The sequence below is a fragment of the Epinephelus lanceolatus genome, chromosome 1 (assembly GCF_041903045.1).
Source record: "Epinephelus lanceolatus isolate andai-2023 chromosome 1, ASM4190304v1, whole genome shotgun sequence".
Lineage (NCBI taxonomy): Eukaryota > Metazoa > Chordata > Actinopteri > Perciformes > Serranidae > Epinephelus > Epinephelus lanceolatus.
Window position 1 is genome coordinate 40,513,644 of NC_135734.1, and position 24,185 is coordinate 40,537,828.

Sequence of the window (24,185 nt, forward strand, 5' to 3'; positions counted from 1 at the left end):
TAAACCTGACCCATCTCTGGCCAAACTAAAGCAATCAGTATATGCAAATACTATTTGACAGAGCAGGAAAAAGGGGTAAACTGAAAAAAGTATGTTTCCCAAGACCATGAAGTCATATTTTAAGGCGATACAATTTTTAATTTTTGGGCTATTTTGCTTCCATAACATGTCTTCTTTCAGACTAGTGGAAAGAAAACATCCAAAAACACATTTAGTTGTTTATTTAGTCCAGATTTCTGTTCTGGAAATGTATGCCTAACAGCATGTATCTAATTAGATAATGGCTAATTTGCATTTTTAAACATATAATTTCAGAAAACCTGTTATGCAAAAAATAACTGTCTTAATGTAAGTAATCAATTAGGGAAGTTTCATGGCAGTATCTATATGGTTAGAATTTTACCCTATTTAACTCTGAGAGATTTCCAGGACATCTAAACAGCATAAAGACACACCGCTCACCCTCGACTCCTTCCATTCAAAAGTCCACTGTAACGTACGTGCTATTCCTGTTTCTTAAGTTAAGATTTTAAAGGGCGAGAAGAAGTGGCATTTCTCATGTTTTTGACCAACAGGTGAAAGGGTTATGACATCGCTCTCTCATTATGTAAAGAGCTTGACCACATTAGCTAAAAGCTGAATCTGACACTGAGTGGAGAAGGAAACTGCCTCAATAAAGTTGAACACTCTTTAAGTCAATAAGGACACATCCATTTTGTCCCACTTTCATTATATAGTGCAGAGACCTGTTTGTCTGGTGTTGCTCTGCAGCAGACTCTATTTAACTACTCACTGTGACACGCATGTGACCAGAGTGTGTTCAGTCACTCACAACTTAGTGGAGCACTTATACAAAACAAACAAATGTTGTCCAATGAAAAACTCCCACTGTTCAGCCTGTATGTGCTTCTGTCTCAAAATTTCCAGGTTTAACTGAAAGCATGACAACTAACCTAAAGGCCATTAGAGTCATTAAGTCTTTGATACAGAACCAAATGATCAAGGCGACAACACATTTCACAGTAGCTGAGGTGCACCAGATACCGACCTGTAGTGGGACTCTTCCTGGTGAGTGCTTGATGCTGGGACTCTGTTTTGCTCTCAGTAATGCCTCCATGTGCCTCCGTCCTGACTCTGGGGACGAGGTCTTTAGTGTCTAAGGACTTGCTCGGCTCGTCAGCCTCTGTTGTGGCCTGCACTAGAGGCGGAAGGCCAAGGGGGAGCGGCACTGGCAAAGCCGGGGCGGGGCTTGAGGTCAGGGTCACTGGCACCACAGCCACAGGTGCCATAGGGGCGAGTGCAGCAGCAACGGGCAACTCTGGCCTCACGTCAGAGGGCAAAGTTTCAGAGGATGAGACCTCTCTGTAAGCAGGAGCAGAGGCCTGGGGCTGGAGTGCAGCTGAAGACAGAGGAGAAGGCTCGTGAACCGGGGTGTCCAGCTCAGTCCCAGAGTCCGCAAGGCCGTTCAAAGCCTTGGGAGCTGGTGCCGGAGAAGCAGCCAGAGTCCGTGGGGCGTCTGAGAGGGGCTTGTCTGTGTTGGGAGTCTGGGGCGGGGCCAAAGAGGGCTTATGCTCCCCGGCTGAAGAGGAGGGAGGAGAAGCTGAAGCAGTGGATTCCCTGGCTGAGGGACGTTCACTGTTGTTGGCCACTGAAAATGGAAGAGTGATGGGAGCGGTCATCGAGGCGGGGAAGGGAAGCTCAGGTTCGACAGTAGAAGAGGGCTCAGTTACAGGAGCTTTGGCCTCAAGTCTCTCTACGGGGGCTTCAGGCTGCACAAGCCCAGGTGAGGAAGACTTCTGGACTACTGGCTCCAGTTTTGGCGTATTATCTGGGGGAAGATGAGTTCAGATAAACACATATTAAATCATCATGTACTGTAACACGTTCTTTAAATACTGTAGGTAATAACGGTGCTCTGATCGGGATTTTTGGGGCCAACCACCAATTGCTGAAAGCCATAACGGCCAATACCGATCATGTGGTCTATTTAAAGCCTTCCATTTATCATATAGCTCGCTAGGAGAAAATCAAATATCACGATATTTTTACCTAGATATCAATCAAGATTTTTGATGAGTAATCATCAGTAATGGGATATAATGACTAGGTAGAAAAAAGGCAAATATTAGAGCAGCTACGACAGCCTGTTAAGTTCAGAAAAATGACATCACTTACTGTAATGTAGTCTTTAAAACCAGGAAAGGACAACACGTATGACATGATATCCAAAATCTAAGACTATACCTGGCATCATATCATGACGTCCATATAAAATCGATACATTGCCAGGCCTATGTGTAGCATTCTTAATTCATTTAACTATTCCTAGAAGAATTGTACATTAAAGGAAACTTCAGTGTTTTTAAACTTGGACCTTATTTCCCCATGTTTCTGTGTCTTTGTGACTGATGGAGACAATTTTTGAAAATTATTGGTCCAGTTTTGAGAGAGATCGCTGCGGCCGAAACAGGCTGCAGTGTAACCAGTTGGTGCATTTGAGCATGATTAATTTACGTCCATTAAAGGTGCTTGTTTTAGCCACTGACAGGCTCAGATTGTTATTAGAAGTGTCTGACAACAAGGACTGTACAGAGAAATGACTTTTTCTTTCTTAGGGCTGTACCTGACTCAGAATTATGTCTGTCAAATCAGATTTGGCTGTCCAATACGAATATTCAACTATTCCATCCTTTGTTTCCATATAGAGTTTGAGAGTTTAAACAGAGATCAGCAGGACGTTCAGTGTGACAGCAACATTCACAAAATATAGTTAACAAGCTAACTACACTAACAACGGATCGAAATGCGTAACATTTTTTTGGTGCCACTAGATATCAAACAAAAGCCAAAGACTGTGTTGTATTCAGCTGCTGTGACCACTTACATGCAGAAGACAGAAAATAACTGCCTTTTGCAAAGAAGATGATAGCTGCCTGTACCAGAGAGCAGCATGAAAGTGAGGAGCACTCACTCTGCAGCTAAATCTAGGGATCAAAATGTCCCCAGAAGTACACTGTACACTGACAAGACACGACCACTCGACTTGATGGAATCTCAGACAACTGAGCAGTCTCTGACTCATGATCAGAATCTGAGACTTTCAGGGGGAAGCTGTAGTTCTTCCCTTAAGTTACTGAACTTTACCTTTCCTTGCTTACCTATTATTCATTACTTAGGTCTGACATTCGAGAGGTGAAGGAACCACTGAAGGCACTGGTGTGGCTGGAAGTTATGTCTATGAGAATAGGTGGGAGTGAGCTGGAGTGGAGTTGCAAATGTTAACACTACTGCAAACTGTGTATGTTATTCATTTCTGTGCAAAAACCAACAGAGATATGGGGGAAAATGCTAAGATTTAACATTAAATTCATGACGCAACAGCTCCAGGCTCAATAAACCAGACAGACAAAATTTTTCCAAGGGTCGTAGTTTAAGCTGCAGTCTGCAAACTTCTACACAAACACAGAGCTGGTTCAAAAACTTATGTGAAGAAATGCTGGTTAATATGTTCCAGCTAATTACTGGAAAACCACGGAGCCCTGCTGACGCGACACTTTGCTTTGTGAGTGAAATGAAAGTGAAAGAATTTGATGTGCAGCATGTTCTGGGAAAAACAAAACAAAACATACGAGAGTTAGAGAGAGGAGAGTTACTGAGGCTGCAGCTGCACAAGTGGGATGATAAAAAAAAAAAATGTGACATTGCCTGACATAGGAGGCAATGACACAGCAGACAGACACCTTTTTGTTGAGGGTCGAGGTTATATTTTCACAATTTTAAAATAAAAATCTGGTTATAACAGCTCTGGTTAGACTTGTTAGGAGTTGTGGATGTATTTAAAAGAACAAGGGGGGATGCTGGTGCAGACCTGGCCCTGGTTTGGTGTCTGAGGCCCCAGTGGTCGCTGGCTGCTGTAGCTGTTGGGGCTGCGGTGGCTGTGGGGGCTCCAGCGTGTAGCCTCCAGGATGGGCCTGCTGTGGCTGAGGAGGCTGCGACTGCTGCTGCTGCTGCTGCTGCTGCTGCTGCTGTTGCTGCTGCTGCTGTGGCGGCGGCTGCTGCTCTGGAGTCTGGCTGCTGCTCAGCTGCTGCTGCGATTTGAGGTAGAAAATGTGAGGATAATGAGGGTGCGGCCATAAAAACTAGCAACACAGAAAACCAGAGAGACAGGCACAGAGATGTAGGCAAGCACGCACATAAACAAATAAACAAACAAGCCCAAATGCAGAATTAAGCAAGAAAATAAGGAGTCCGATGGGGTGTGGTTAGATTGAGAGAACGGCAATGGAGGACAAGACAGAAAATGGAGATCAATGTGGGAGGAATGGCAGGAGGAGGGGATCGGCTCGGAACAATGCAGAGGAAAAGGACAGAGGAAAAGATACAGAGAGAAATAAATCAAAAGGGGCACAAAGAGACAGAGAAAGAGAGGAAAGACTGTTAACATCCACAGAAGGACACAGGGAGGAAGAAATCACAATGTCCTTCTTCAGAATCCAGGAAAGCTGTTTTATTTGGGCTTCATTTATTAAAATGAATACTTTAACATGCCAGTGACGTTAGCTCAATGTTTTTCTGACCCAGAGCCCTGCTGGTTTTCATGCTACACATAATTAGGGGCTGCTATGCAAATTCTTAAAAGAGCAGGATGGACAGATAAAAGGATCTGAGTGGATTCTGTAGAAGGAGCGGGAGAATACACAGTACATGTGCAATCTACTGTAAAAGATAGTGAGTGGAAATAGAAACAGTGATAGAGAAGAACCAAGTGTAAGATTAAAACAGCTGTTAACAAGATTACAGTGAATTCATTTGGAGAAAAATATTGTGTGAAGTGGTTTTAATAAGTCACGGCCCCACCTGCATGTCTGAACACAAGTTGTATGTGATATAAGGCTCCACGATACATTGTTTAAGCATTAACATTGTGATGTGTGCGTGTACAACAGTCACATCGCAGGACGTGCAGTGTCAAGTAAGGGAAATTAACTCAAACACGTCATGCTACAACTTTTTTTGCTGCTTGATACAAAAGAAAACTCTCAGTTCCCATTTTCCATGACTAATGATACCAGCCAAGCATTTCCCTTTAATACCGGTTACGTGTGTATGTGACGTAGTCTGATGACGTTTGTCATGAGATGTAAGACTCTCCTGTGTGTGTGTGTGTGTGTGTGTGTGTGTGTGTGTGTGTGTGTGTGAATAAGCACCGTAACCGGGCTGGTGTTATATCTAAATGTGTTCCCCCATTGAATGGTGCCTTCCTCCTGTTAATTCGTAGTGTTTCCCTCGGTGGTTAGGGCTAGGGTTAACAGTTGGGTTCAGGTTTATGTGAGGGAAAACATGTAATGACAGAGAAAATGTCTTTGACATAACACCAGCAAGTGCTTTTCTAAAGCATCAATAGTCAGCACAGTATCTAGTTAAGCTCAGGTTCCAGTATAGCGACTGTAAAAAGGGCTGTGTTTGTGTTTGCTGCACAGAAGAAATAAAGCACCTGTTTAATGCAATGTTATCACAATGTCTTGTGACCCTTCCTCACCACAGAGTTGCTGGACTGTAAAAGCCAGTGACCAGCTACTAGCCAGTACCTTGAGAATTTCGCAGGCTCCTTTTGGGATTGTTGAGGCCTGAACGCCTGATTTCATGGCAGCTTTTCAAAATACTGCGATGCATGTTGCAATGTTTTAAGGCGTTGTTTTTGTCATGGACTTGTAGCCTATTATTATGAGCATTCAGTGTCTCCCACACAACTTGAATATATTTGTGATGGTGGGGGACTGGGGGTATTACCAGCTGATTGGCTGCAATGCCTTTTGACGCAGCGCTGTAGGATCATCCTCCAGCTGCTCTCCTCCTGCTCTCTCTGCCTGGTTAGGACAAACTAACAGAGCAAAACCTGATCTCATCCTCAACGTTACTCATTATATTTAGTTGCTTAGAAAGAAGTCTTGCAGAAGAAGCGGTTGACATCTGTCACCAAACTGATAATCTCCCACCGACACTGAAACAGCGAGATGGCTCATGTCATTAAACCAATTACGAAGAATTGGGTAACATTTGCCTTGGATGCTAATGTTAGCCCTGTCACTGTGTGTGTTTGAGTCTGTCACTGGCACAGAGCTCTGGTCCTGCAGCAGCAGTCTCGTGTTAAACACAGAGAAAGAGAGAGGGGCTGAGCGAACCAATACACCGCACACAGCTCTACAATTAAATAGGATTTTACCCGTTTTACAAAGCCAAATATGTGGTGGTTGTACAAAATTGCAAGGTCTTGCAGAATTCATGGGGATTGGCTGAATTTATGTTAATTGTTGCGACAACAACATCCTAATGGAGTTAGCGTACAATTACTGTTCGGAACTGTGAGGCTAGAAAGGCGTTAATCTATGAGAAGTTTGTCTGATAGTGATAGTGGTAGACAGTGGTTCCCAACTAGTGGGTCTCAGGTCCACTCTGAGTGTCAAGTTTGTAAAAACATACTTTATGTTACTTTAAGTGCGATGAATTTCTGGCACATAGCTTTTATTTTGACGTGCTGTTTCCTGCTGAGGAGTGAATGACTAATGGACAACTACTTGACAGAGACAGCAAAGTAGCTTGACGACATGGCCACACGCAAGTATGATGCTGATTATATTAAACTGTGTTGACCTTGAACTAATGACTGAGGAGAAATCTGGACCCTGCGGCTGGACCAGTTGGGAACCACTGTGATAAACAACCAAAGCATTTCCGCTAGTAGCCGACCACAAGTTGTAAATGAGCGAGGAACAGGAGGGGAGCAAAGTAAGGGAGCCCCCTTATTTTAGGGTCAGCAACATTAATTATTAATATGACATGTTGGATCACTGACTTAAGCCTGGATTGATAGAAGAGTATTATATGAACGCAAAGGTGTCATGGTAACTCATCCAGTGTATTTAACAACCTAATTTCCCCCTCTTCAGGGTAAAAGGTCATTTCTCAGCATCAACATTATTTCCAAAAAGCTACTTAAGTCATCTGGTGAAAATTCCTGTGTATTTCCATATCTTGATATCTATCACTATGTCAGTTTTTCCAGTATCATGCAGCCCTGTTCTGGCATGAATAAAATGACTCTTTTTCATTGTTATTCTTTAGACCTTGTGACATGAATAGTCCCAGGACTATATGACTGGGAAAACCCAGGACTGCTTGTGTAGCTGAAAACATGGACGTTCTACCACATGTGTAAGGTTAATAACAAAAATGCTTTTTTGATGCTGTGTCCTGAGGCATGTTCTGGACAGAAAGCCCTCATAAATTACTTATAAGAGGACAAGATGGCCAAATAAATTACCAAAGACACAGAGGCCGCATCCTGTCCGTCGCACACATGGCGAGGAGCAGACAATATTAGAGCGCGGAGCTTACGCTGCAACATGAGACGTCTCTCCTCTCCTCAGCCTAAGCTCCGCTGTATAATCAGCTGCTCTTAATGCCACCAAAACTGTAACTACTGTAGGTGAGTGTGTCAGAGAGGCTTACCTGTGGGGGTGTAGGGGTAGAGGAGGGGCGGCCGACAGGAGGCGTTGAATTCCTGCTCCCTGAACCCCCTGCCATGATCTCCTCTGTGATATCCCTGCCACCCTGATTGGGGTCACGGATACGGATCTGGGAGGACAATGGCACAAAAAAACAGACCTCACTAAAGCGCACCGGTCTCAGAGCAACCCTCAGTGATAATTCATTCATGTATTGTTTTCATCAGCAGCGTTATGTGGGTCTAAATTAAGAAAAGATAGTCAGTACACAAAATGTCACATCCTTTTACACCAAGAGGGGAAACAAAGCATTTCCCACCATGCTGAAGAGTTGTGCGGCTTCATTAAAGTCAAATAAACTTAAAAATCTAGAGTTAAAGGGTTTTTTTTCTAACCTGGGTTCTTTTTCCTATGTTTTTGTGTCTAAAAGACTAATGGGGAAAAACTTGTTGAAACTGGCCCAGTATTTAGCGAGAGCGCTGCAGCCGTCAGTGGCTTAATAGGGCTACAATGTCAACTCTCAGTGCACGGTCACATCGTCAATCTACGTCCACTTTAAGGGCTTGTTTTTCCACTGACAGACTCAGATTATTATCATAAGTGTCTGACAGCTTATGCAAAGGATCCCTACAGAGATAAACTTTTTCGTTATGAAGAGCAATATCCTTTTTGTTTAACCAGAAACAGCCCCAAAATCACCATCACCAAACCCACCAGAGTCCATTTAAATAAACAGTAATTTTAATATAGTAAAACACTTCATTTTAAAGTCGAAAGAAACTAAATATAAATCACAGAAACCATCTTGGTTTGTCTTTCCACTGTTCCAACAATCACTAACTCTGATTTGGTTGACATAAAACCTTAATTCACCCAGTTAGATGTTAAAATATGGTGGCTTTGTGCACGCTAAAATTACTGTTATTTACATGGGGTCTGGTGGGTTTGGTGATGGCGATTTCAGGGCTGTTTCTGGTAAACCAATAAGGATCTAGTGCTTTATCCAAACAGTTGTTTAGCCACTGGTAAGAAAGTTGTGAGTCATCAAGGACCTGCAATTCTTGAGGTTACAAAATCTTGCTTAATAACGCTAATGGCATTGAGTAACATTAATGCTGCTATACTGTCTCAAAACATGCATGGAATTCACTAAAATGTGTTAGTCTATTACATCATAGCATTTACAGCTGTAGGATACTGATTTTATTTTAAGTATAATTAATCGTACCTATTGTAAATGTAATAGTATTTCTTATGTAAGTTTAAAAACCGAGCTTTCCCAGCAGTTACAGGCTGGGAGAAAGGACTACTTTCCACGCCGACTCCGCCCTCACCACGTCCCCTAACTACAACTAGACACTGACTGTATCGATAAAACATATTTTGTGATAGAGAGGAGTGTCCTGAAGTGAGCATCATACTGCAAATGATATTACAAGCAAAATGAAAGCACCACATCAAGCTGCAAATGAAGTGTCAGCGCAAAGAGGTCTCCCAACTACTGTATTTTTCAGTTGTGCATTTTTGCTTACTTCAGCTTTTACGAAAGGTTTGAGTCATGTTCTGTCTTCTCTCATGAATCTTATATTCACATGCCAAATTCAATTTAGTCTGGAGTATAATGTCAGTCTTAAATTTTTGTGCTAAGGGGAAAAAATTACTCTCAAATCAAGTATCTCACCAGAGATCACAGTGACAGCAGATTACAATATCTCCACCATTTCTAATTGAACACAAACAGAATACTTCTAGATACACTCACAGGGTCTGTACATTTTATCAAGCAACAACAACGAGCCTGTTTACACCTGGTATGAACACTTCCTGGGGGATCCCATCACATGCTAATAGTACTACACGAGTACTAAGGGCAAACCACCACCAAGACGCACCGTTATTTGATCACTCAAACCACTTTCTGACATTTTCTAAGATGCATTTGACCACATGTCTTTTGTAGTGTTAGCACAAATGCGTCCTGATGTGTCCCCAACAAGAACTAGTATATCATAAAATCAGGATGTGGTGGTTGTTTTGGTGACAGCGTGCTAAGGCTTAATAACATGCCCATTTTTTTTGTTTTGCTCTAAGGGAGGAGGTGTGTTGAATTCTGTAGACACGGGACATACAGCTGTACTGACACAACCGCTTGTGGATATTCTAACTGTGCACCAGGCCCGTCGACCTTCTAGCATAAGGGACATATATAGTAACGAAATCTAAACAAGAGCGGTCAGCTGGAGACACATGATAGATAAAGGTGTGGACAGCGACGTGTCTTGTCTGTCCAGCTGCGTTCAGATCACTGAATCACACGTTAATACAATGTGTAAACAGGCTCATGACATGTACATCTTTTCAAATGTTATCTTCATTGACTTTATTAGAAGATTTGAAATTATACTCTGATAGTGGCAGCCTGTTATTTCACAAGCTCAATATAGCCTCCTTGTAAGTTACAGAAACAAGACAGATTGTACATAAGTGAAGTCACAGCGAGATGTCAAAGTCTTGAAATGACGTGCCATATTTTTATTAGTGGTAGAAAATAGATCTTGTGCAAGATTCAAAAACATCTGAAGGCTGTAAATGATCAAGTGTATTCTCCATGTCTTTCAGGGCTGTGTGAAAATATGTGTGAATGATTATATTCATTATACACTCATTCAGGTAGCTTAAATTCTTACCTTTCTATCAAATTTGCAAAATAATTTCACATTTAATGCTTATTTCCAAAAAGGGGAAACAGAATCTGTAACTGGAATAACTTAATTTGCTGATGAAGATTAGACTGTATGATCTGATCAAAAGCTCTAGAACTGCGACCAAATGGGCGCTGAGGTGAGACTGTTTTATCAACAAAATCTTAAATATTATTTTTCAGGCTTCTGTGAAAGCAAAAGATTCCAAATTTGGAAAACATTTGGAAAAAGGCTACATTTTCTGGAGGAGAATCGAGACAAAGGAACTACTAAGATACTCACTGTTTTCTTCTCACGCTTGGCTGGTGGAGGTTGCTGTGGTGTAGGCACTATGATGGGGGGTGAGGGGGGATACACAGTCTGTCCTGGGTAGTAGGGTGGACCAGCTGTGGGGACGGGAGCCGGAACAGAGGGTGAGACAGGCGGATGGTACCTGAGGGGATCTGAATGCATTTGACAGAAAAGGAGAAAAACAAAAGAGAAGAAAACAGATATCAGCACAACATCGCTGTGGGGCACATAGGGCCGACAGGCTGTGTGTATTTGTGGTGAATTCAGATTGTAAATGTGATACAAGAGCAGTGCTTGATGTGTGTCTGTGTTGGATTAATGACTCACGATATGGGGCAGGGTACTCCCCTGGCCCTGGACCAGGATAGAAGGTGCCAGACCCTGGAGGCTGTACTGAATACTGCTGAGGAGGTCCCACGTAGGGTGTACTGTGGCGATACTGCGAGTAAAGAGGAAAGTGAGAGACGGCTTAACACATTATCACATACTGCAGCAACTTCATTTTAAAAACTGCACAATGAAGTCTTTTTTTGAACCTTCAGATTTCAGTCACATCTTTTAAATTTTGCCTCAACTAGCATTATAAACAGTTTTATCTAACCAGCACCAGCTGCAATCAGCGAGTATTTTCTGTAATCATTCGGCACAAAAACAAAATAACTGCAGGTGATCTACGGGAGCAAATGTGAAATGTGTTTCTGATGTGCAGACATAAAGCGATAACTGAGGTACAGACAGGTGTGGAGCCACTGTTAAAGGGACACTTCAACCCAAAAGCAAAAACACATTTGCCTGCTTACCTGTAGTGCTATTTATCAGTCTGGATTGTTTTGGTGTGGGTTGCTAGGTGTTGGACATATCTGCCACAGAGGTGTCTGCCTTCTTCTGAATATAATGGAACTAGATGGCACTCAGCTTGTGCGCCAAAATAATACATTTAAAAAACTTAACAGCAAAGTCTCTGTCACAACAGGAGATGTCATGGATGTCAATCCAATTTGAAGAGTGTTTTATATTTCAATATTGACACATCTGTATGCATTTAGTTCTTTTTAAACAGACCTTTGTTCTATAGACACATCTAATAATCGTTTTGTGACTCTGCCTGAAACTTAATAAATTAATCTTGATCGCCATCATGTCCCTTTAGTCTTCCTCTGTCTAGGTGGACATCATTGACCCAACATTTAGAAATCTATACATGTATAGATCTGGATCACAATACCTGGTGATTCAATCAAATATGTAGATTTGATTAAATCACCAGGTATTGTTAGTCTAAGTGTTCTCTATAAATAACCAACCTGTTAAAAGCCACCTCTTTGATCAAGGCTGATGTTTACTTGGAGACCTTCTGATGCTGCTTTACTGTATGCCTGTACTGCAGCAGCCTCCCACTCACGCTAACGTTAGCTATCCATTTGTAGCAACTGTCACCAGCATCATTTAGCGATTTATCACACTGACAGTTTCTTTCCCCCAAAAGGTGGTGCTGCCCTTGGCCATGACGTGATGCCTTCATGGTCTATGTTTACCACATGATACTAGTGATGTGTTAATGGTCACATTACCAATGGTAACATTAGACATGTTTTGGGAATTTTAGGAACGTAAACTAAAGCCTAAACAATGTGTATTCAAAACTTTTCCAAAGCACTCTTAATTTCAAACCATTTCCCAGCCTGGAAAACAGATAATTTCAGTTTATCTAATTTTATAACTTTTCCAGGAATTTCATGACTGTGGGAACCTGAACCAGGTCATGATTTGTGGTAAGAGACACTGCAGTGAGTTTTTCAAGTTTTTTTTTTTTTTTTTTTTGGCACTTTGAGCACCAAAAGCAGAGTTCCATCTACTTTCATTATACTGGCCGTAAGTCGGACATCTCTACGGCTGATATCTCCATCACTTTGCAACTCACACCAAAACAATCTAGATAAACAGCACTAAGGGTAAGAGGAAAAATATATTCGTTATTATTAATTAGCAGGTGAACTGTCCCTTTCAAATTATTGAAAATGTGACATCTTGGGAAATCTGCAGATGCTTTATACTTTGTTCTTTTCTACTGATGTTTTCTGTTTGCACTGTCCCTTTGCTGCTGTGATGGTGCAAATGTCCCCACTGTGGGACAAATAAAGGATTATCTCATTTTAAGTTGACCAGCGAAGTTGCAGCTTCATATTAATCAACAGACAGAGTGCTACCAATCTTCTCATCTAACTCTCAAAAAAAGAAATAAGTGCATTTCCCAAAATGTTGAACTATAGCTTTAAATAGTTAAATCTAACCAGTGCCAGCTGCAGCCAAAGAACATTTTCTCAGTGTTCATTCACACAAGAAACATGATCACAACTGCTGAATATTTTCTTAAAGTTGAATCTGAATGTTCAGAATCTGTGTTTGTTATAATAAATCAAAATAAGAAAAATGCTTCTAGAGATCTTATGTGCAGACCTAACTATAGTTGGAACTGAGGTACAGCCCAAATGTCATGTAAAGACTCATTTTAGTGCATCTGTGTCACCTGTGGGATGTAGTACTGTGCAGCCTGTGGGGAGGGGAAAGGCATGGGTGCCATGGTCATCATGATTGGTTGGTTAGTAGGGTAGACAGCCGCTGTGGGAGTCTGTGAGCCAGGCCGTATGGAGGGTGTGTTCGTAGGGATGTTGGGCCTCGCAGTCTGCATCTGAGTCCTCTGGAAAAACTGCAGGCAACATGTGAGAGAGACACAGAGAAACAATAAAACACATCAAGTACCATCCCAGAGAGAGCAGTCTCATCTCCACAAGCTGCCATGCTTCATCTAAAATAGTACAGTAATAAGCACGGTTCTTCAAGACGTCTCCACCATTTGGCCTACACATTTCTCTCAGTGAGATAGTCCTGGTTTTTATCAACAGCTTTAAAAAAAGACGAAAAAAAGAGGCCCAGCACCACGACTTTCTATGAACTCTCATTCAGACTGAGGAATGAAAGGCAGACATGCACTTTTATACTCCTATTTGATGCCTCTATAATCAACCCCTAATCACCTACATGAATTAATTCATTAAATATCTCTAAAGTTTGAATTTTATATCGTAACTGACAACCAATATTACCAATCAGATTAATGACATCTGCAAAGTCGGGAGCACCACTCTCTGTTTAGACACTTTGGTCCTAAATAGTTCCTCTTACAATCATCTAATCAGCTAAACAGAAGCCTTAAAAGCACAGTTTATTCATACTGAGATAAAAATTTAGCTAAAGGAAGCCAGAGTACATAACTGTAATCAGTGCACTGCAGAGTGAACTGGCTTAATTCCTCTAGACGTTCACAAAAGGCCCTGTGTTCATCATGACGGTTTTTTTAATGTTTGGTGATGAAGGTGGGAGGATGGAGACAGACGTACAAATGACTGAAGTATTGGATTGTTTATGTTTGGAAAAGTTTTACTAACTGAACAGAGTCTGGCTGCAGAACTTCTGTTTTGCCATCAAGGGTCCTTTATGATATCTTAACCCAATTATTTTCTTAAAGACTGAGATGTGTCTTTTAATCCTGTGTCTCAGTGTTAACTCATCATTTATCTCATTATTTGCCAAATATCTGTAAACAAAAATCTGTATCAGAGTCTTTTCTCTTTCCGTAAAACCAGGTAAAACGGTTTAAATATTTGATGACTCATCCTTCACTCATTTACAAAAGGTTATCCAATCAACTGAGACTTGGGGCGACTAGCTAGCCACACCAATAATATTAAACCAGGCTTCACAATTTGTGGGTTTTCGTAGCTAAGAAGGCAATATGGAGAGAGAAAAGTTTTGGGATTTGTTTTCATTTCCAAAATAATGCAGCTGAGTTCTAACGCTGTGTTCACATGACACCGGGCAGATGGTGGATGGCGGACAGAAAACATCTTCTGGGAGGCACAGGAGGAACAAATAGTCTGTCCGAGTACAGTGCCCCAAGGAATGAGTCCTTAACCCAGAAATGAGTGTTCCCACGTCTTGGCGACAATGGGTTTTTTGTCATGCCCGAAAATATTTTCTGGTTAATACTAGCTTAAGAGACTTTCGTGTTTTGTTCTTCAGTGTTAAATATGTCAGGAAATAACCCACTTGTAAATTCTGAAGCTTTTATGAGTTTTAAAAAATGCAGTTGCTAACAAGTGGCTTTAAAGCAAGGGGATTTACAGCCTCGTTGTGGCGGGGATGTTAAGTCATGCGACCGTGGTGTAGTTGGTTTATGACCTAACCTTAGCTTTTTGCTTCCAGTGATTGCATTGAGGCTTCAAAAATCATGGAAGTGGTGCTCACATGTGAAGATTATCTTACTGAACAAAACGATTAAGTATCATAAACTCATGTTTGCCACACAATTTATTTCCTGCAATAATCCAAAATCCAACTGAAAAAATCCCACAGGTGTTTTTTGATGAGTGAACCAGGAGCACTCTGTGGTCAGACGGACAAACGAAACATGCATGATGACATGTTGCTACGGTCATGCCATAATGTTTACAAAGAAAGGAAAAATATACTTCATAAAATTATTTGTGTTTATAATTTTATGTAATTTTTCCAGTGACTGTCCTGATCAACATTTGTTTTCACCTTATGTGATGGAGCTACGCATCATCCAGGTATAAATTTCATTGCAGAGGACAGCAATAAGCTAAAATACTGGTTGCGAATCATTTCCTTTTACTTACATTTGCTACAAATATACCTGAATGGAGATAAAGTAAAACAATTTAAAGGTCTAGCGTGAAGGATTTAGTGGCATCTAGTGGTGAGGCTGCAGAGTGCAACCAACTGAAACTCCTCTCATGCCCCAAGTATGTAGGACAACTACGGTGACCAATGTGAAAACAAGAATGGCCCTATCTAGAGCCAGTGTTTGGTCTGTCCGTTCTGGGCTACTGTAGAACCAACATGGCGGACTCCATAAAAGAGGACAGGTGCCGTATGTAGATATAAACAGCTGATTTTAAGGTAATAAAAAACAGGATTCTCAGTTTCAGGTGATTATAAATATTAGATGACATGCCCTAAATCCTACACACTGGGCCTTTAAAGTTTCTCCCCAGGATATCCCACAGCCATACACACACACATACTGGTGGTTTAGTGTTTTGGGGTCACTGGGTTCTTAAATGTCTGTCTTCCTATAGCTGGCTAAGAAACAAAGGACTTTGGAACATTTTTTCAAAGCCAAGCAGTCCAGAGCTTACTGGCAGAGACAAGCCTGATTACTGTTTCCTGAGGAAAACTTAAAGACGAATAGCCAAAGTGTAAATTTCATTGGTTCTTGTTTTTAATATTTTCCTATTTTTAAACTCTCTTTGGCCGGTCCGTCTGCACTGTGTACAAGCTGCACCAGACTTCACAGCTGTAGAAAATAAAAACTCTTAGACGGCTGAATGGCTTCAAATACCTCTTTTTGTGCCTGAGCAGCTTGGCCAACCTTGCAGTTGTACTAAATGTGTGACACACGGCATGGCTCTCTTCATCAGGTAACAATATGGCCCTTTTTTTTGTGCGTCACACGGCACAGAAAACTATCCTCGTAGTGACTGCGGCTACAATGACTTCTATACAGCACATGTCACGATCAGTTCAAGATTTAATATTGGATGGGCTTTTGTGTTTGGATGGGTCTGAAGAAAGACCACTACCAACAGCTGTGACTGACTTCCAAACAACGGGGGCTCATGCTGGGAATACCCGACCACAGTCACACTGTGCTCCAGTGAAGGAGAGCAGAATAAACAATGCTGTAAAACCGTCTAAAAATACACAGGAGGGAAATCACCTTTAACATAATAAATCAGGTTCGATGGCTTTATTGTAAATAGCCCTGTGGAAATCTGGGAAAGGACCAGGAAACTGTTCATTAGCAGCTACCCGAAGACAGTCTCAGTAAAATCGCTAGCAAAGCAAGAAATATGAGTCGACAGACAAAACAACTTTTCAACACTGTCAACAAAAAAAGTGCTTTGCAAGGCTTAAAGCAATCACTGAAACAATAAGTGTGCTCTCTAGTAATGCTGAGACCAAAACGTCCAATGGGCATCTGCAAAGTAATATCAAACATGACATATTTCCAACAGGTTTCTCATGGATATAAAAGGAAATACACTATAAAAGGACACACACGTATCTTAGGGAGCAATATACACAGTCTTTTTCATTCCGCATGCTGTTTGTTAAATTGTGCAAGCTAATCAAAGACGAGTAATGAATGGAAAAAAAACTACAAAATGGGGATAAAATGGAGCTCTCTACTGAGCATACACTGTGGTGAAGATGAGGGGGTACACATGGGTTAAAAGTTAGGGGGGGATGGGATCATTTGAGGATGATCCTCATCATGCCATGCAGGTCTGCAGAGAGACTTAACAGAGGTTAATGTTACCTGGATGGGCCTGAATCCTCCCTTGAGTATTGAAAGCAGGAAAGAGAGAAAAGCCAATGGGAGACTGTACTGGTGAGACTCAATACAAAAACAAGCAGGCAATCATTCACCCACACCCATCAAGGCAGGGAAGTGCCCAATTATTTCCATCTACCTGACACAGTAACTGGTCCTGAGCTGCTCTGATTGGAAAAAAACAAACTTAAAAGTCACAGGGAAAATGTCACGTCAGCGTTTGACTTGTGTGCCACCCTGACACGGCTGCACAGATATGCACAAAAGCCTCTCTCACCCAAACACACACTTAACTTCCAAGGGGTATTTCCTTTCTCAAACAGTGCGGCCTGAGTCTGTGTGCCAGTCTCCTGCAGTCTACTTTGCCAATTTGGCGGTTTCAGCCCCCGACGGACCTGGCTGTCACCTGCGACAGTGACTTGGCAACTTGGAGTGATGTTGAGGGCTGCACCAGGGGCGGGTTGCAGACACCCTTCTATCTAATGGAGCTGAAAGGTGTCACTTTACTGCTCTGGTGTTCCAGCTGCCTCAATAACTCTTGGTTTTTGGTGAAAACCTTTAGTGTCCTTGGGAGATGTGGGCTGATGATTTCACTTTATTGCAGAAAGGTTATTCAGTAACACGCTGAACTCTGAAGCTCTGACCCTGACGTGAACCATTTCACCCTGTTGGAACACGTCTTCATCTTTTATTTCTAGCATCACAGTTCAAAATACTGTCAGAATAAAGGATTGTTTTGAAGTAGTCAGAGTTCGACGCCAAATTTACTATGCTCTACCCACTTAAAACAATGCCCCCTTGTCGGTATTCCTTAAGGTGGAATACCGACAAGAATGTACAGAATGTTGAGGTCCAGTGTTTACTGGGTTAGTGTACAGGGAACCGAGCCAAAAAAAAAAAAAATCTTTTCAATGCCAAAAATAACCCAAAAAAATCCATTCCATTGTTTACCCTATATTCATTCTGCAGCAGTGCACCACAGTGAGCCCATGAACGAGGCAAATGTCTGTGGTTAGTTCACGTCTGTTATAACAGCAGGACAGTCAAGTGTCTGTTACCTAAACTGCTTAAATCAATTTGCCAGTTAGAAACTGTTTTGGTGGTGAACTCCACGCTAATGTGCTGACAGATTCTGTGTTTTTGTGTTTTTAGCCGAGTTAGACCAGAGAATATTAAGTTAAAATCAGATTAGTGATGCTGTTATGACCTCATTGTTAATGAAAACTTAACTCCTGGTATTTGCTCCTGGTGTTCTTCACCACTGTTTTGGAAGATGGAAAGAACCGAGGTAACAGATAAACCAGCTTTAAGTGACAGATGTTCTTTTTATAAATAAGTGCTGTGCAGTGTTCCAATTTATGCCGACGTGAGAAATGGTTCATGTGGATTTCAAAAAGTAAAATTGGTGTTAAATTTGAAAACTTGACAAGCAAGGAGGTGGCAAGCTACTGCCACAACCTCTATGTTCATCTTTTTACTTTTCTTTTAATGGGAGTGCCACATATTTACACTCTGCTACAAACGCCAGCTTGACAAGACGCTGACCACCTATTACCATCTTCAACTTTGGGTAAAATGCTGCAGTCGCTCGTCACTGTCATTTTTATACCCAGTGCTCCAGTCAAAGTGGAGGTAGGGTAAGACAAATACCACAAAGACCAAACGTCACATCACTGAACAACAATAATAGGGGAGAAATTAATACTGAACCCACACAGACTTATGGGTCCGTCCTCTCTTCGTACGTGCTTCAGCCTTCCCTTCACCTAAAACTGCTGACAGTTTAGCTCCCGCAGATATTCTGTATCTGTATCATAAAAAAACACTACACCCCCTAGTGCAACTCATTGTCTTTTTGTGTTCTGCATTTAGCAAACAAAAAGTATTTAATTTGTTTTAAAACTGTTATCTTTGTCATTTAAAAAGCACCAATATACCAAATAATAGCCTAAAGCTTATTAACAAAGCACTAAAATCAGGATAAATTAATAAAATTGCAAAAACAGCAAAAAATGGCGGTAATACATCATATCGTGCTGCTGAGCCACCCTAAATCACCAAAAGGGAAATTCCTTCACTGTGACGGCCTTAGTGGCAGTACTGAGGTCTCACCATTATGTGATGCTTCCACTACTTGAGGACACACTGAAGGGAAAATCCCAGATTAATAGAGTTATTTACACTCTGAACAGCTTGACTGCAACAACAGTTGTTTGTTTTAGTGTAATTTCCACTTGCTTTGAATTATTTTCTTATTCACACACACACAAAAGCTGTGTTTGAAATCCACAGAAGCCAGTTACACCGATAAGTAGAGGGAAAAAAAATAAAATAATGACGATCTTTGTTTGAAGACAGACTTATGTTTTGGCCAAATGATTTAATTTTCTGATCTCTATGTAGCCTTTACTGTGCATTGAGTGTGTTTCAGAGGGGACAATGGCTGTTTTCTCCATTGGTATAAAAGGCCACTGTTCGGCTTCATCTGCTTTCCGACTCCACTTCCGTGGTGGCACAAGAGATCCCAGCGCCAGTTTGTGACAGCCAGAGCATGCACTTGTGTGTGTGTGTGTGTGTGTGTGTGTGTGTGTGTATGTTTGTAGAGTAACGCAGGCAAACACACACCCGACACACTTTGACACCATACTATTAATAGTCTGTTAAAAATTTGTCCACACAGAAGGATCCAGAAGGTGAAGATGTTAGACAACAAGTCACACAGGGTGCATCTTGGGGTGTGAATAACACATCAATCTTACAGCCAGGCAGCTGCATTAATCATTACAGCATGAATCAACAAACACAAAAGATAACAGGAAGTCACATGGACTCAATGTCAGCACTCAGACATGTCTAAGACCCTTAGTATCCACAAGGTAATACACAAACAGCGCCATAAATACTACACTGCCAGACATGAACACATTAACATGCCCTTCATAATCTAATGACATTGGTTCATGAAGTGTCAACTGCCTCACAGGAGCCAGAGTATAATTCACACAAAGTGTCAGACGTGAACACAGACGAAGCCTCCAGGAACAGTGCCAGGCTTTAAAGCTAATTTGACATAGTGGCCAAACCGTGGAATTACAACTTCTGGATCTGTCAAGACTTTCACCACAGACTTATATTGTAAAAGACGCATCTTAAAATCAGCGTATATATATATATTTTTTAAGATACATTAGCTTCCCAGTATGAGCACATAATACCTCATTATTAAATCATTTTGTCCTTAAAGTCATAAAATAACCAGCCAAATAAATAAATAGCCAAATCCCCGAGTTGTGAATAAGTCCAAGACTGAGCAGTTGGGAGGTGTGGTAAAAGATAACAGCGGTGCACTAGCTCTATGGGCTCACGGATCTGGAAGATACCGGTAACTTTATATCCGGAAATCCAACTTCTTTGACTTTGTGCACCACTTAGCAACTTTCACAGAAGTGAAACAAGTGGCAACCTCCGGGGCTGAAAAATGAAGCCAACACCCAAGTGCCAAAAACTGCAGTTCCTCAAATGGCCACTTGAGGCTGGCTCCAAAAGCAAGTCAATCCCCACAAACACAAATGTCAACTTGCTAACTTTACAGCAGAAATGAAATGTTTAGGGTCTTGTAAATCACCTGTCTACCCTCCTCATTCTTCCACAGCTCCACCATCTTGTGCAAGTTTGGTCACCAAAAATCCAAGATGGAGACGGCCAAAATGGCAAACTTGAGGCTTCTTAACATCAGTCTATGAATAAACGGGTGACTTCATGGTAGGGCTGCCACGATTAGTCAACTAATCGATGACTAATCGACTATTAATATAATCGGTGACTATTTTAGTAGTCGACTAATCGGTTTGAGTCATTTTTCATAGAAAAGTACTATAAAAGTACCCCAAAATACTCTTATTGCAGCTTCTTACGTTCAGATATTGGCAGCTTTACTCCCGAGACAGTGAACTAAAACCTTTTGGCCTGAGTATGAAACAAGACATTAGTTGACGTAATTTTGGGGTTTGGGCGGGACAGAGCGACATTTTTAAACATTTCAACACATTTTTCGATGAAATGATTAGTCGACTAATCGAAGAAATAATCGACAAATTAGTCGACAATGAAAATAATCGTTAGTGGCAGCCCTACTTCACGGTGGCTATGTCCATTATTTTCATACAGTCTATGAAATGGACAGTGCCCTGCCTCCAACACTGTATCCAGTTTTCTTTATACATCCATGTAACAGACACACAAACACACTGGGACGGGTCCACACAGCTGCTCCTGACTCTTTCCTTGACTACAGTCGAGCTGACCACTGGATACAATCCTTCATTACTTTGTCTTGTTTCACCCCTTGATTATGTATGACGTGAAATAATCAGCATCTTAAGAACAATTCTTGTAGACAATTGCGTCCATCTGGAATTTGGCTTGTAGATGTGAAGAAATCAAGACCACAAAATCATCACCTGAACAATAAAACAGCCGATTTAATCGCAGTACCTTGGTGTAATTACTACAAAAAAAATGAGACAATGGTGCTATGAGGCTGTTATCACTGAAAAAGTCTGACAGGTTCAGCTACACAAGCGCAGTAATAACAATGTCTCTGTTTTTGTCATCTGGCATAAAGCAATCTGTGCTACAGCCAAATATCCATAAACACTAGTCTGATTGCAAATAATGTCTCTACTACATTTTCCACAATCAAAATGGTTATCATTTATGACAACTTGATGTCAGCCACTCAGGAGGAACAAATATTTGCCCCCATCATCCTGTTTGATGAGCAAACATCCAAATAAACAAGTAAACTGTGTTCACGTCATTTCACTGGACAGTGAAGATTCTACATCACTTTAAAGGGCCACTATGCCCAAAAATCATGCATGTTATTCCTATGGTCTGAGACAGTCCAAATATGTAAGTTAACATGAACAACTCTCTCCCAAATCCAAAAGCCAGAGTGCTAAAACTCAAATTTGTGATGTTATTATAAAGTCTGGAGCTGCTCCATAGACAATGAATTGGGGAAGATGCTCTAGATCAGTAGTTCCAACTGGTGGGTCGCAGTCTAAAAGTGGATTACAGGTCCATTCTGAATGGACCACAAATGGCTCGTGAACATTTCAAGTTTGTGAAAAACACACTTTATTTTGAAGTACAGTAAACTTCCTGCAGACAGCTTTTGTTTTGACGTGTCATTTCCTGCTGTAAAATGAGTGACTCACATGCAGCTATTAGACAGAGAAAACAAACTGGCTTGACGACATAGCCAAATGCAAGTATGACGCTCAATGTAATAGACTGTGTGGACACTGAACTAACTACTAAGGAGAAATCTGGACTCCATGGATGAACCAGTTGTGAACTACTGTTCTAGATGACACTAAGAACACCCGGGGGAATGTTCTGAGAATATGGGTATATTTTTGGTTTCAGTACTGAGAACGCTACAACAGAATAAAGCTCATTAGTTGCCTGGGTCCAGACCTTGGAATCTGCCCTCTACATCTGAATTGGGACGTGAAACAGCGGTTTCTCAGTTGAAATAAAAACATGACCATTGAGCACCACGGAGGGGACTAAGGACTGGCCAATCAACGCCATGAGCGCGACTAACGCCACTGTCAAGCAGTGTGCTGAGACACACACTTGCAAGATAAATGCGACACTTTCTAATGTCACAGTGGAGGGACAACTGCGCAGGTTGATTTTAGCGCTGCTCATCGTGGACTATATTGCTGTCATTGTTCGTTTTAGTCAAACCATACAGTTTGAAAACGAGCCGCGGCTCCAACTAGAAAACAATGTTTTGATGCATTGGATGTGCTGAATGTGCATATTAAGGCAGTACAGGAGGAGGTGCACATTAATAATCCTCCAGGACTGTAACATGCTCATGTTTAACCCAAACAATGTGTCATGTGACTGCAGTTGGTTCAGATCCAGGTCGGAACACATTTTCAGCACAAAGTTCGTTTCTTCCACCTCTTCAAGAAGGTCTTGGTCCGGTTGTTTTGGTGCACACCCAAGTGCGATTGCTGTGTTCACACATGCCCAAATGAGTCGCACTTAGGGGGCAAACAAACTTGAGTTTGATTGAACCAAACAGGGCAGGTGTGAAAGCACCCTTACTTCTATGGTTTCTAGCTTTGAGAGAGAGAAGCTCCTGTTCACTAACACTAATTTGACTTTCCTTGACCAGTGAAATAACATATTGCAATTCTTAGTTTAGGTGGCATTCTCCTTTAATGAAAACTGCATACAGTATTACTGATGCATGGCAGTGCCCTGTAGTGTGTCCAGCGCCACTGACACATGCTAGCCATTATCGACGGCTCATTGAATTGTGATAGATGCAACTGAAAGCACTCTCTGACTGGCTGTTAATCCTGGTAAATGACTTATTTCATCCTGTAATGTGGCATCCCCATATTTTTCACCTTCTCTTTTTCTAAGCAAAACACCACAGACTCACATCACCAGTGCAAAGTTCAAACACATTATCAGAGACTGATGAGTCATTTCCTTTTTAGTTAAATGTAATGGATATCAAGATTCTATCATGTCAATGCCTTTTAATTACTGATCAGAAAAATATTAAAATTGTAAGGAAGTGTGGGTGATTCATAACATCCTGTGCAAAAAAAGGGTTACTTGTTCCATTCAGAGCTCAAGGACACCCACAAGCTTCATTACATCTAAACCTGATAAAGACTATTAAATACCAATTGAATTCTTGGAATGAACTCACCATAAAAATAAACATGAATGATGCAAGAACACACCCATCAGGAAACTGCTCTGTGCACCTGGCTGGATATGTTGATTAAATAGCAGTGCGCTCGAGAAAAATCCCATGATAATTAAAACCCCTTTAACTGTATCCAAGAAACGTGAAGGCGTTCAAATCTTAGACTTTTTTTTTTTTTTTTTTTTTTAAGGAACAGCAGACGCCCCACAAACAGCCCTTTGCCAGCAGGTACCAGCAAATACTGCTTTGATGATGATGATGCAAGAGAGGGAGCAGGAGGGGCGTTCAGCGGGGGTAAATTACCTGATGGTGGGTTGGTCGAGGGCCCGTAGCAAACTGGTGGGGGAGGGAGGAGAGGTCCAGCAAGGAGATTGAAGCAGTGATGGCAAAGCGGGGAGAAGAAAGAGCATAAGAGAGACACAGAGATAAGATGAGCGATGGGGGCAGATGCTTGAAAATACAGTACAAAACCACAGAGCAACAAAGCTTTAAAGACACATGGCACGAGATGCAGCTCT

The 24,185-nt window shown here is 41.5% G+C and overlaps 1 protein-coding gene across 12 annotated transcripts in view; it reads right to left on the minus strand.

Annotated features, from left to right (window-relative positions):
- eif4g3a (eukaryotic translation initiation factor 4 gamma, 3a) overlaps positions 1-24,185 on the minus strand; it is a 79,028-nt gene that overhangs the window by 33,028 nt on the left and 21,815 nt on the right. For 3 of the 12 annotated variants that reach the window (XM_033626317.2, XM_033626309.2, XM_033626308.2), the window contains 8 exons: positions 23,971-24,003; positions 16,905-16,925; positions 13,026-13,205; positions 10,826-10,937; positions 10,490-10,650; positions 7,510-7,644; positions 3,869-4,139; positions 1,049-1,828 (listed from right to left, as the gene is read on the minus strand). In XM_033626317.2, the coding sequence (XP_033482208.1) occupies positions 1,049-1,828; positions 3,869-4,139; positions 7,510-7,644; positions 10,490-10,650; positions 10,826-10,937; positions 13,026-13,205; positions 16,905-16,925; positions 23,971-24,003 (1,693 nt within the window). The remainder of the gene's footprint in view (positions 1-1,048; positions 1,829-3,868; positions 4,140-7,509; positions 7,645-10,489; positions 10,651-10,825; positions 10,938-13,025; positions 13,206-16,904; positions 16,926-23,970; positions 24,004-24,185) is intronic. The other 9 variants (XM_033626321.2, XM_033626310.2, XM_033626320.2 and 6 more) reach the window with 7 other exon arrangements.